This window comes from Rhinolophus sinicus, chromosome 10 (genome assembly GCF_057876585.1).
Source record: "Rhinolophus sinicus isolate RSI-liver-muscle chromosome 10, RSI-T2T, whole genome shotgun sequence".
In the NCBI taxonomy this organism is placed as follows: domain Eukaryota; kingdom Metazoa; phylum Chordata; class Mammalia; order Chiroptera; family Rhinolophidae; genus Rhinolophus; species Rhinolophus sinicus.
The window spans coordinates 3,886,792-3,899,215 of NC_142510.1; the positions used below are offsets into that span (position 1 = coordinate 3,886,792).

Sequence of the window (12,424 nt, forward strand, 5' to 3'; positions counted from 1 at the left end):
TGATTTCAGCACGATTAATACTTCTCTCTTACCGCAAGGTCCCCCGAGCTATGTGCCGGCGACAGCCTTTTTGCAGAACGCCGGCCAGGCCCACCTCATCAGCCAGTGCGAGCAGCTGGAGGGGGAGGTGGGGGCCCTGCTGCAGCAGCGGCGCTCGGTGCTCCGGGGCTGCCTGGAACAGCTGCACCATTACGCCACGGTGGCCCTGCAGTACCCCAAGGCCATCTTCCAGAAGCACCGCATAGAGCAGTGGAAGGCCTGGATGGAAGAGCTCATCCACAACACCACAGTGGAGCGCTGCCAGGATCTCTACAGGAAGTGAGTGCTGGCGCCCAGGCCTCTGCCCCTGAGCTACCCGCACAGCATGTTCACTTGTTGAGTTGCACAGCAGTTCGCTTTTGCGGAAAGAAGTGGTTGGTAGAGAGAATTTGACGAGTCACTTTTGTCTAGGTTTTCAGAGGATTTGAGCTCATGCTTTCCCTTCTAAGGCTGGGCTTTTTCTAATGTAGTAAAATGTATCCCAGTGTAAGTGGTAATGGGTAGAGAGAGCTGTACTGGAACATTGATTCTGTCACTTACCAACAAGTTGTCTTAGGACGTTACTTTAGCTCTCAATCGAGACTTGCCCTCCGGTACCGTGGAAATAATGGTCCCTGTTCTTCCAGGTTTGAGGACCAAATGCAGTGTTCAGTATATGGCAGTTTGTAAAGCATGGACTTCATTTACAAACGGAGTGGGCATGTCACACACAAGCACCTCTCTCTCTTTTCTGTAGATACGAAATGCAGTATGCCCCCCAGCCGCCCCCCACAGTGTGTCAGTTCATCACCGCCACGGAAATGACCCTGCAGCGGTACGCAGCAGACATCAACAGCAGGCTCATCAGACAGGTGGAGCGCTTGAAACAGGAAGCTGTCACTGTGCCCGTGTGTGAAGATCAGTTGAAAGAAATTGAGCGTTGCATTAAAGTTTTCCTTCACGAGAATGGAGAAGAAGGATCTTTGAGTCTAGCAAGTGTTATTATTTCTGCCCTTTGCACCCTCACAAGGTGAGTTAGCTAACCTTGTATCGAGGTCATTTCATGGTCTTGGAAACATTGATGCTTACTGAGATTTCGTGTGTCTTTTGTTTAGTCTTGAACTTAAGGTATTTGTTTACTTCCATTAGTCTTGCCGTGTGTTACATACAGCTGCTGAGTTTCCTTTAAGATTTGTGAGGCATGTGTTACATACAGCTGCTTACTTTCCTTTAACATTTGTGAGGGTTGCTGCTTTGTGTGTGAGCTTCGCTGAAGTCAGTTTCACTTCCCCCGTTCAGGCGGAACCTGATGATGGAAGGGGCAGCTTCGAGTGCTGGAGAGCAGCTGGTGGATCTGACTTCCCGGGATGGAGCCTGGTTCTTGGAGGAGCTCTGCAGCATGAGCGGCAACGTCACGTGTCTGGTGCAGTTACTGAAGCAGTGCCACCTCGTGCCGCAGGACTTGGACATTCCGAACCCCATGGAAGCGTCGGAGGCAGTGCACCTGGCTAACGGTGTATACACCTCGCTTCAGGTGAGCGCTTGGAAACAGGCTTGCACCTGCTCAGTTTGTTGTAGATATGAACAGTCGTCCTTCTCATTTCGTTGGTTCAGAAAAGCAGTTTGACCCCCTCTTTTAACGTTGCTGAAACAGTCACTTAAAGATCAGTGTGAGGTTTATATCCATACCTTGGTTACAATTGCATCAAGTTTGTTCTTAAATTGTGGCATTAAGTCGCTAAATGTGAAACTTAACAAAATTCAGAAAACATTAAAATCTATTTCTCACATATTTATAGGAATTAAATTCAAATTTCCGGCAAATCATATTTCCAGAAGCACTGAGATGTTTAATGAAAGGAGAATACACGTTAGAAAGTATGCTTCACGAACTGGACAGTCTCATTGAGCAGACAACTGACGGCGTTCCCCTGCAGGCTCTGGTTGACTCGCTCCAAGCCTACTTACGGAACGCAGCTATGGGACTCGAGGAAGAAACACACGCTCATTATATTGATGTGGCCAGGTGAGTGAAGGCTCGCTGGGCACTGTTTTCTCCCGAGAGATGGGTAAGCCAGACAAGGGTTCTGACCTCTTCCTTACTGTAAGTTTATTAATTTCTAGAGCAGCTGTAACTACTTACAAATGCATCTCTACGTCTCTTTAAAGAGAAAACCTTGTATTTTAAAATAATTACAGATTTACAGGAAGTTGTAGAAACAAAACAAAAAGTGGGCAGGGAGGTCTTGTGCATGCTTCCCCCATCCTGCAGTGTTAGCATAAGACAGTAGAGAGAATAGTATAATGAACCCCCATTTTACCAGGTTCAGTAATATCGGTACCTGGTCTATTTGGTTTAAGTCGTACTGCCCCAATTTTTTTGAAGCAAATGTATTTTCATTCTTAAATACTGAAGGAAGTATATATCTAAAATGTAAATTTGTTTTTCTTAATCATGTTGCCATTATTAATTCCTTAATGCTTTCTGTTATCCTGCATTCAGTTTGCCAATTTTCTCACTTTTCTTTGTAGTTGTTTTACTGTACAGTCAAATAAATGAGTGAAATTATTGTAGCATAAACATGTCAGCTCAGTAGTGGTTTTGGTTTTTGGTACAACAGCTTTTTCGTATGATTTCTAGCGTCCATAAAGTTAGATGCTAAATCTATAAACCTTTCTTTGAATTAATGAATTGTCATAATACAAGTTCGCATAGAATTTAATCCTATGAACTATTATTGCTGATACTGACTTGGAATCATTGAGTTCACGTTGTAATTGACATCAGATGCCGTTTGATGAGGACACTCGCTCCTTAATGCAGAAAGACTCTTTTTTGGACTTTGCATGCCAGCTGTGAGACTTGTTGACCTTTTGTGTTCCTCCCAAACTGAGTACTCTTGAGTGAGGCTTTTGACTTCTGTGCTTTTCCTCTAGAATACTTCACGCTCAATATGGTGAACTAATCCAACCCAGAAATGGCTCAGTGGATGAGACGCCAAAGATGTCAGCTGGCCAGATGCTTTTGGTGGCATTTGATGGCATGTTTGCCCAAGTTGAAACTGCTTTTGGCTTATTAGTTGAAAAGGTAAATACTGAGTTGGTTTTGTGAATAATGCGGGTGTATCTCAGAAGTGGTTCAGTGTGGGGCGAGGGGAGAAATGAACATTCTTTTCCTTCGTTGATGTAGTTGAACAAGATGGAAATCCCTGTGGCGTGGCGGAAGGTTGACATCATAAGGGAAGCCCGGAGCACCCAGGTCAACTTTTTTGATGATGATAACCACCGGCAGGTGCTAGAAGAGATTTTCTTTCTCAAAAGACTCCAGACAATTAAGGAGTTCTTCAGGCTCTGTGGCACCTTTTCCAAAACGTTGTCAGGTAACCTTGCACAGTTAAACGTGCTGGAAGGGGCAGGGGGCGCTTCATTTCATTGTGTGCTCGGAAAATCCTAAGTGTTTCAATAGGCAGCGTTACTGCCTTATTCTGGTTTTGCACGGAGTACTTGAAGACAATTCTCCTCTTTTTAGGATCCAGTTCCCTTGAAGATCAGAACGCTGTGAACGGGCCTGTTCAGATCGTCAATGTGAAGACCCTGTTCAGGAACTCCTGCTTCAGTGAGGACCAGATGGCCAAGCCCATAAAGGCCTTCACAGCCGACTTTGTCAGGCAGCTCCTCATCGGCCTCCCGAACCAGGCCCTGGGGCTCACGCTCTGCAGTTTCATCAGCGCCCTGGGCGTGGACATCATCGCTCAGGTGGAGGCAAAGGATTTCGGCGCTGAGAGCAAAGTGTCCGTGGACGACCTGTGTAAGAAAGCTGTGGAGCACAACATCCAGGTTGGGAAGTTCTCTCAGCTGGTCATGAACAGAGCCACCGTGCTGGCGAGCTCCTACGACACCGCCTGGAAGAAGCACGACCTGGTGCGCAGGCTGGAGACCAGCATCTCCTCCTGTAAGACCAGCCTGCAGCGCATTCAGCTGCACATCGCCATGTTCCAGGCAGGTGTCTCCTTGGGCGAGTGTCCCGCCATGGAGGGCTCTGAAAACGGGGGGAGTGACACAGAGCCGTGTAAAGCAGAGCAGTGGGAGCGGGTGTCCCCGCAATGGAGGGATCTGAAAATGGGGGGAGTGACACAGAGCCGTGTAAAGCAGAGCAGTGGTTGAGCTTCCTGAATTGTGCCAGCCCAGAACAAAGCCAGCTGTGGCGTTTTGGTGCTTTCCGGTTAGTCCTTGTTTCTCTTTTATGGAGCTGCGATCATTTCACAGTTGCAGCTTGTGTCCTTTGGGTTAGTTTCTGTCCCTGTAGTGCTTAGCTGTACCTGTATCATTAAGCATTGTGAATGCGGTTTCTGATGGTTGCATGTGTTCCTTAGTGGATGTGCCTCCTGGATTGTCTAACATGGAATCAAGATGATTTTTAAAGTGGCTTCAGTTTCCCTGATGCTCCGATGATGTGATAATGGCTTTGTGCCTAAATCTGTCTCACATGGGAAATGTTTTTAAAAGCCTGTTTTTGCCCTTGATTATTTCGGGGCAGTGTGATAGCAGGTGCTTCAGGGCTGAGGTGGGCTTGGACTCAGGCATAGGAGCTTGAGGTTAACTTCCCTGAGGTCTGGCGTCCTCGTCTGGAGAATGGGACAGCACCTCTCCCACAGGCTCATGACCAGGAGGGTGAAAAATGAGAATCTCTGCAAGACATCAAGTACAGTAAACACTGTAGCTGTTTTTCTTACTTCTTTTTTTCAAGTATCGTCTTTAAATATTGTCAGTAGCTCCAAACAAGTTGTGGCAGGGAGAAATACTTGGGGACTGCGTTTTCCTGGGGTCTGTTTTGGCACAAACAATGGATACTTCATTTTTGTGGGAAGTGCTTCCCAATAGTGGAATTTGTGGTTTCACCTCAGTGCACGGAACTCATATTTCCTTCTCTCTGTAGTTTTATTGGTGGCTGTTTTCTTAGCTCCTAAGTTAAGAAAAGTAATTGTGAGTTCAAATTTTGAAACCACATTTGTTGAACTTAACAGTTCTCTAGCACATTGGGATGTGTTTTTGGATATATTTATTTTTTTCGAAAAAAATGTAATGCTGAAAAGTTTTATTATATATTTTGGAATTTATTCCTTAAATAATTGACAACTGTGGAAAACATTGTAAAAATCCTTTCAGTTTTATGTTGAACACATTTTGAGCTCTCAGCTCAATGTATAGCTTTTAAATTGTAGCCTTAATATCCCTTGATTCTCTGGGGCCAACCTTACAACATGCACGATGGCTTGATCCTCTGTTAAAAATTGCTTGCCCCTTTCACTTCGCGGTTCTCTGTTTGGAGAATTGTTTTCTTTTGCAACTGCTGCCATTGTTGCTTTTGGTCACTTGCTTATTAGCCTCCATGCCGGACAACCATCCCCACCACCACACCTATTCCAGCCTCTTAACCAGAGGTTTGGGGGAATCTTGTACTGGACTTGTACATAGACGAGGAAAAATCTTCAGAATTACTATTTTGATGTTGCAGATCACTGATCTAACAAATTTGTCAGCCATTCTCTACCTCAGGAAAGTTTTCACTTGGTAGTGATTCTTTTGTAATGTTTCTTCTATTCTCCCAAGCAACCCTGCCTTGCTACAGCTGGGTTTTTTGTTTTTTTTTTTCTTTCTAACTCACAGCTCCCCTCCCTTGGTTATTTATTTTTTTCCCTGCTGATTTTCTTACATTTCTTTTCCTTTGAACAGTGGCAGCACGAAGATCTCCTTATCAATAGACCACAGGCCATGTCGGTCACACCTCCCCCTCGGTCGGCCATCCTCACCAGCATGAAGAAGAAACTCCATACGCTGAGCCAAATTGAAACTTCAATTGCGACAGTTCAGGTGGGTTTTGTCACATCTTCCTTCCAGCGCTTCTCTCTTTTATGATGACTTGTGAGTGCTGTGTTGTGCAGTATATCTACATGCCTGTCCTTGGCTCCTAAGCACCAGAGCATAATGCCTTTTTACTTTTATTTTTAATTTATACCTTTTTTTCTTACTTTCCAAGGTAATTGAATTTCAGTGTATTTTGAACCAGAAATAGAGACATACTAAATATTTCAGGTTTTTAATGAATCTGATGATTACTTTGCCTTTATACATTTAGGGAACCTTGGTGATTGGAAAAACTTGAATCCTTAATTTGTTTTCTGAAATGTATATAAGCAATTATATCTAGCTTATTATTACTACCTAATAAGCTTAGGCATTTCTTAGCTCTATTGTGTGGTTAATGGAATTTTGTGATGTCAAAGGCAGTAGAATATTTTTCCAAACTATTTTTATTGACTGTATTTCTTTGTCATTTCAGCTAAATATTTAATCTTGTCACTGGTCTTGATGATGTTTATATATATATATATCTTTATTTTGTGTGTCCCTGTACTTCATGTCCTCAGTAGTAACTGACATTTTTCTGTTCTTTATAAACTGACATTAGTATAAAACAAATACAACCACTTTTGTAATTTAAAAAAAAATTTTAAATGAAACTTTTCTGGAGCTCTCTTTGAAGATTGAAATAGGTTTTATCTATAGCATATGAGTCCTGGTTTTCAACGTGGCGACTGAACTCGTGCCCTTTTTCTCTGATTGTAGAGAGGGGGTGGTGTGTGACAGAAGTGGGGGCAAGAGAGAGAGAATGTGAATTCCTGCACCTGAAATGTTGAATACATAATGAAATAACTTTGTTATAAAACTTTCCTTATGATAATCTGCTTTTTTACCATTATTTGTAAACTTGAATTTCTGGGAATCTGATTTTCATCTTTCACAATCAAAAGTATGATGAATTTTCTTACAGGCTGCGCATGTGGTACAGTGGGATTTTGGTGTAGTGAGTGTTTTGTTTTGTAAAAATGAAAACGTAACTTCAGCAAATTGTAAATAGGCAGTAAGCTGAAAGCCAATTCTTACCTCCCCAGACATGTTTAGCCTTAAATATTCAAAGTGAAATCAAGATGAATTCCAAAAGGTGACTGTTCAGGATGTTTTCTAAGTTACGTACGCCTCTTACTGCTGCTTTTGAACTTCTCTTGAATTTATGAAAAATGCTCGACAGGAAGTGAAGAATATCAAATATTCATTGGGATTCTGCTGGCTTTTACAGGAGAAGCTGGCAGCACTTGAAGCCAGTATTGAACAGCGACTCAAGTGGGCGGGCGGTGCCAACCCTGCGCTGGCACCTGTGCTACAGGATTTTGAAGCAACGATCGCTGAGAGAAGAAATCTTGTCCTTAAAGAGAGCCAAAGAGCAAGTCAGGTATTGTGGCTTGCGTACGCCATCTTTGTTTGCAGTTGCGGGATTGTATAACTGATTGGAAGTTACATGTTGGATAACCAGGGGCAGCTTGAGAGCCCACCCTCTAGTGCAGAGCGCTGGTAAGATGGTCCTTGAGCTGGGGGCGGGGGAGTCCCTTAGGCTGAGTCACAGCCAGTTACTTCCCTAGGCCCTCCTGCCTCTGGTTAAATAGAAAGTGGATGCAGTCGCTGCTGGAAAATAGAGGTTAATTCCATATGTATCATTATGTGTGACTAAAGTGATCCAAAGATTTGAATGTTGTTTTTTCCACACGGTGATAAAATGTCTTATGACTTTAGTGTTCTGCCCAAGGTTGTGGATTAACTGTCTTGTGATTGGGGGCGGGGAGAGCAAAAACAAAAATACTTATGTAATTTTCAATCAGGTGCAAAATTAGACTAATATAATGATTTCCATATTCCATACACTATCACCAAAATTTAAATTACCAACTTGTCTTATTTTATTTCCTCGATACTTTCTACCCCTCTTTCCCATCCCGCATGTAATGGAAGTCCCAAGTGGTACATCATTTTATCTGTACATGTTTAGTACGTATTTGTGAAAATAAGAACTAGTTAAGGACATGATTGTAATACTGTTACCTACCTTAAAAGACGTGCTTGTATGTCAAGTATCTAGATAGCATTTGGTGATCTTTATTGTATAGTTAGGCAGCAGAAGCAGAAAGAGAACATTTCAAATTGAAATTTGGACACAACACAAAGTGCAGCTAAACATGATAATTTTCTTACAGAGTAAATTTTTTTTTGTATAAAAACAATCCTGTAGAAGATGCTTTTACCTAATTATTTAATGCTGTTAGGCCATCTCAGACTTAACGGTATCAACCAAAAAATGTGCTTGATTTGCAGTCTTTAGAAGGACTAGTTCTGTTTTTCAAGAGTCATACTCTCTTACATTTTCAGGACCAGTTCTCGTCCTGAATTCTGGAAATGAGTCAGTAGTATTTATTTATGTCATTAATTGCCTTCCCCCCCCCCCCCCCCTTGTGGTGGTTCCATTCCGCCTTTGCCTCCTTACAGGTCACTTTCCTCTGCAGCAATATCATTCATTTTGAGAGTTTGCGGACTAGAACTGCAGAAGCCTTAAACCTGGACGCTGCGTTATTTGAACTAATCAAGCGGTGCCAGCAAATGTGCTCATTTGCATCACAGTTTAACAGTTCGGTCTCTGAGCTAGAGCTTCGTTTATTACAGAGAGTGGTGAGTCTTGGATCTTGCTGGGAGTAGAGAGACTTGGTGACTAAAATGCCAAGGCCAACTTTATACCCTGAAAGTCAACTTAATGCACGCAATTAAAGGAATAAATGCCTTAAGACCTAAGAACTTACACAAATAATGTAATGAACGAAAAAGTGGAAAGCCTTCTCAGAGCTACAGTGGGGGGAGTGCTGTGTAGATTCAGAGGGGAGGAGAGAGAGAGCATACAGCAGACGACTCAGGTGCACTGAAAATAGGTACCATGTGGGGCTGCTGGACCCGAGTTAAGTCCAGAAATACCGGGTTGGTAAATTCAGTCTTTGTATTTTGTGGAAAGGCGTTAGGCTGTGTGTTAGGAATCTCTAGTTTCATTTTTAAAGTGTGATTGATAGTGAGTTTGGGTCCTGGATATGGGTTATCTTTGTTATTCCAGATACACTTCTTAGGTCTTAAGGCATTTATTCCTTTAAGGATTTATTCCTTGTATGATTATGAAAAACGTTCAAAATCTTAGTTTGTATTTATTTCACAGATTGTTTAGATGATTAAGTACTGTTTTGTGGGTAATTAATTCAAGAACCTCACCTGAGGTTCTTTGTGTCAGTTTGAGTTATTACCTTTTAATGATGATGATGAAGAAAAGAATCTCGTGTTATTCCAGCTGATAGTTAAAACGGAACAAACGCTTGTTCTTTTTAGGACACTGCTCTTGAACATTCTATTGGCAGCTCTGAATGGCTTTTGTCAGCACACAAACAACTGACCCAGGATATGTCTACTCAGAGAGTAATTCAGACAGAGAAGGAGCAACAGATAGAAACAGTCTGTGAAACAATTCAGAACCTGGTTGATAATATAAAGACTGTGCTCACCGGTCATAACCGGCAGCTCGGAGATGTCAAACATCTCCTGAAAGCAATGGCTAAGGTAAGACTCACGATGTTGACTACCCCGGTTCTAAAATTTCAAGAACTTTTATTTTTATGACATAAATAAAAACAGTGTCTCTAAGGTCACAGCTCCCAGTTTGTTTGTGACTGAGTTCATTTGTGTTTTCATGAACTACTTTTTTTAGGCAGTAGTGTTCTGATTTTGTACACAGAGAAAACGAGGCTGAAAGAAATGGATTCACCAAAGTCATATAGTTAATAATAGAACTGAAACTTGAACTTAGTCTCAGAGCATTTAGATCTCCAGCTTCTCCTCCTCCCCACCCTTACCCCCAAACTCATATAGTTTGCCTCCAAAATAACTGAAATATTGTCTCTTTTTTTCCAGTATCCTGCATAATCTAGATAATAAAGAAACTGAGTTCCCAGGAAAGGCTAAATTACTTCATTGTTACAAAACAGCACATTGTTTAATTTTAGAATTTGTTTTTACTTGGAATTTTTATTTTGTGCTGGAAATAAGGTTCTTATAGAAAGAGTTAAATTGTAATAAGTGGATTAAACAAATTGATATTCTGAAACTACTTACTACCTGTTATTCAAAAGGTGCCTGTCTTAAGAGTAATTACTGAAACAAACAGCATTTTTCTTCACCGTGACTTCTGCCTCCAGGATGAAGAAGCCGCTCTGGCAGACGGCGAGGACGTGCCCTACGAGAGCAGCGTCAGGCAGTTCCTGACTGAGTATAAGTCATGGCAGGACAACATCCAGACGGTGCTGTTTACATTAGTCCAAGCGATGGGTCAGGTTCGAAGTCAAGAGCACGTGGAAATGCTCCAGGAAATAACTCCCACCTTGAAAGAACTGAAAACACAAAGTCAGAGGTAAGGCTGCCTGCTGGCCTAAATGTAAAATGGAGCCAGACCTCCAGTGTTGTCCCTTTTGTTTATTTAATTCATTGAATTTTTTTCAGTTTTCATGTTTATAAAGTAGGTATCTTGTAAAGCATTTCATACATAAGCCATCTTATTTTGTATTTCAGTATCTATAATAATTTAGTGAGTTTTGCATCACCCTTAATCACCGATGCAACAAATGAGTGTTCAAGTCCAACGTCGTCGGCTACGTATCAGCCATCCTTTGCTGCAGGTAGGACTGCCCTACTCCAAAAAGACCTGAATCTCGATCTGTTAATAGTCTACATTTAGAAGCTAAGATGTTTAATTATAATTGAAGTGTCTAATCTGCTTATAAGTCATCTTCTTTTTAAAGCGTTTCCCTAAATTCTGGCATATCTCCAGCTGAACAGATTCTGGCTTAATTTTAAAAATTTAAAATGAATTTTAAAAGTACTTATGTGAGAGAATAAAAATTCCTTCTGTTCAAATACTCTTTAAATAATTTGTGTTATGATTATACAATATGTAAGTGTGAGGGAAATTTAGAAAAATAAGTAACAGGAAAGTGTATAGTTCTGTTCTAATTAGAGGTAAAACCATTATGTTTGTTGATGAACTTCTCTGTGCGTGTACACACATATTCATAAATTGGGATCATTCTGTGAATGCAATTTTTGTTGTCTTTTCCCACTTAATATTAAATTGATAATTTCCCTGTCATAAATATTCTTTCTAAAACTGAACTAATGGCCACATTTAATAATGCCGTTCTGTGACTGTAGCATAGTATGTTAATCTTGCATTGTTGGACAGAGAAGATATTTATAGTTTTTTGCTATCACAGCAGGATAGGGAGCAGCATTGGACAAATTTATATTTGAATGTGTAGCTATTTAGGCTTTGCTTTTAGGAGCACAATTTCTGTGTCAAGGCATAAGAACTTTAAGGCTGCAGAGTCACCTCAGTTTCCAAAGCTGCACATGTGTAGTTGATGACAGAGTACTGCCCTGCTATCTCCTCTGTACATTTTCTGTTTACATGTAAATTGAGCTACCAGCTCTTTCTCTATAGCAGTTCGAAGCAACACTGGCCAGAAGACTCAGCCTGACGTCATGTCACAGAATGCTAGAAAGCTGATTCAGAAAAATCTTGCTACATCAGCAGATACTCCACCAAGCACAGTTCCGGGAACTGGCAAGAGTGTTGCTTGTAGTCCTAAAAAGGCTGTCAGAGACCCTAAAACTGGCAAAGGTAATTATTTAGAATAAGGATGCCTTTATGTATTTAGACAAAGTGCTACTTTGACTTACATGTGTTTCCATTGCTTCGCAGCTGTGCAAGAGAGAAACTCGTATGCAGTGAGTGTGTGGAAGAGAGTGAAAGCCAAGTTAGAGGGCCGGGATGTCGATCCAAATAGGAGGATGTCAGTTGCTGAACAGGTGACTTTTTTTAAAACTCGACCTGCACACTTTAATGTTGCTGCAACAGCAAAGGTTTAAAGATCCTCTTACCCGGATCCTGGGTGGTTCATCAAGAAATGAGACACTTAAATCTATTTTTCAGATTCAGAAGATTCTGAGTAAAGCTCTGGAATTGTCAAACACTCACCATTTTACTCTGACTCTACCCTGTTAGCACTAAATACTTCAGCATATGTCTCCTGAACAAAACAGTGTAATATATCATTATGATATCATTTTATAACTGTCAACTTCGGAAACTTCGCGTCGATGTTAACGTTGGCTTTCACCTTCCGTTCAGTCCGTTTTCAGTTTTCTCCAGTCCCAGCCCAGTGTCCTTCACTGCTTAGCGCTCCTCTCGTGACACCACCCCACCCCCGCCCAAGAGCTAGTCAAGGTTCATCCTGCATGTCGTGTGCTTGTTCCCTTTTAGTCCCCTTTTAACATCGAGAACAGTTTCCCGGCCTTTTTTCCCCTCTGGACACTGACATTTTTGATGTGTCCAGACAAGTTGGTTTGCAGAGTATGCCTCAGTTTGTATTTGTCTGATATTTTCCTTATAATTAGATATAGAATCAACCTTTTTGGCAGGAATGCGATACCA

The 12,424-nt window shown here is 41.6% G+C and overlaps 1 protein-coding gene across 5 annotated transcripts in view; it reads left to right on the top strand.

Annotated features, from left to right (window-relative positions):
• The window catches only part of SMG1 (SMG1 nonsense mediated mRNA decay associated PI3K related kinase), an 86,148-nt gene that overhangs the window by 68,235 nt on the left and 5,489 nt on the right, over positions 1-12,424 (top strand). For 4 of the 5 annotated variants that reach the window (XM_019753034.3, XM_019753032.3, XM_074322956.2 and 1 more), the window contains 15 exons: positions 39-318; positions 776-1,048; positions 1,318-1,552; positions 1,818-2,044; positions 2,956-3,106; positions 3,209-3,398; positions 3,548-4,017; positions 5,752-5,889; positions 7,157-7,309; positions 8,395-8,574; positions 9,271-9,498; positions 10,134-10,345; positions 10,504-10,610; positions 11,432-11,611; positions 11,693-11,799. In XM_019753034.3, coding sequence (XP_019608593.3) covers positions 39-318; positions 776-1,048; positions 1,318-1,552; positions 1,818-2,044; positions 2,956-3,106; positions 3,209-3,398; positions 3,548-4,017; positions 5,752-5,889; positions 7,157-7,309; positions 8,395-8,574; positions 9,271-9,498; positions 10,134-10,345; positions 10,504-10,610; positions 11,432-11,611; positions 11,693-11,799 — 3,131 coding nt within the window. The remainder of the gene's footprint in view (positions 1-38; positions 319-775; positions 1,049-1,317; positions 1,553-1,817; positions 2,045-2,955; positions 3,107-3,208; positions 3,399-3,547; positions 4,018-5,751; positions 5,890-7,156; positions 7,310-8,394; positions 8,575-9,270; positions 9,499-10,133; positions 10,346-10,503; positions 10,611-11,431; positions 11,612-11,692; positions 11,800-12,424) is intronic. The other variant, XM_019753033.3, reaches the window with a different exon arrangement.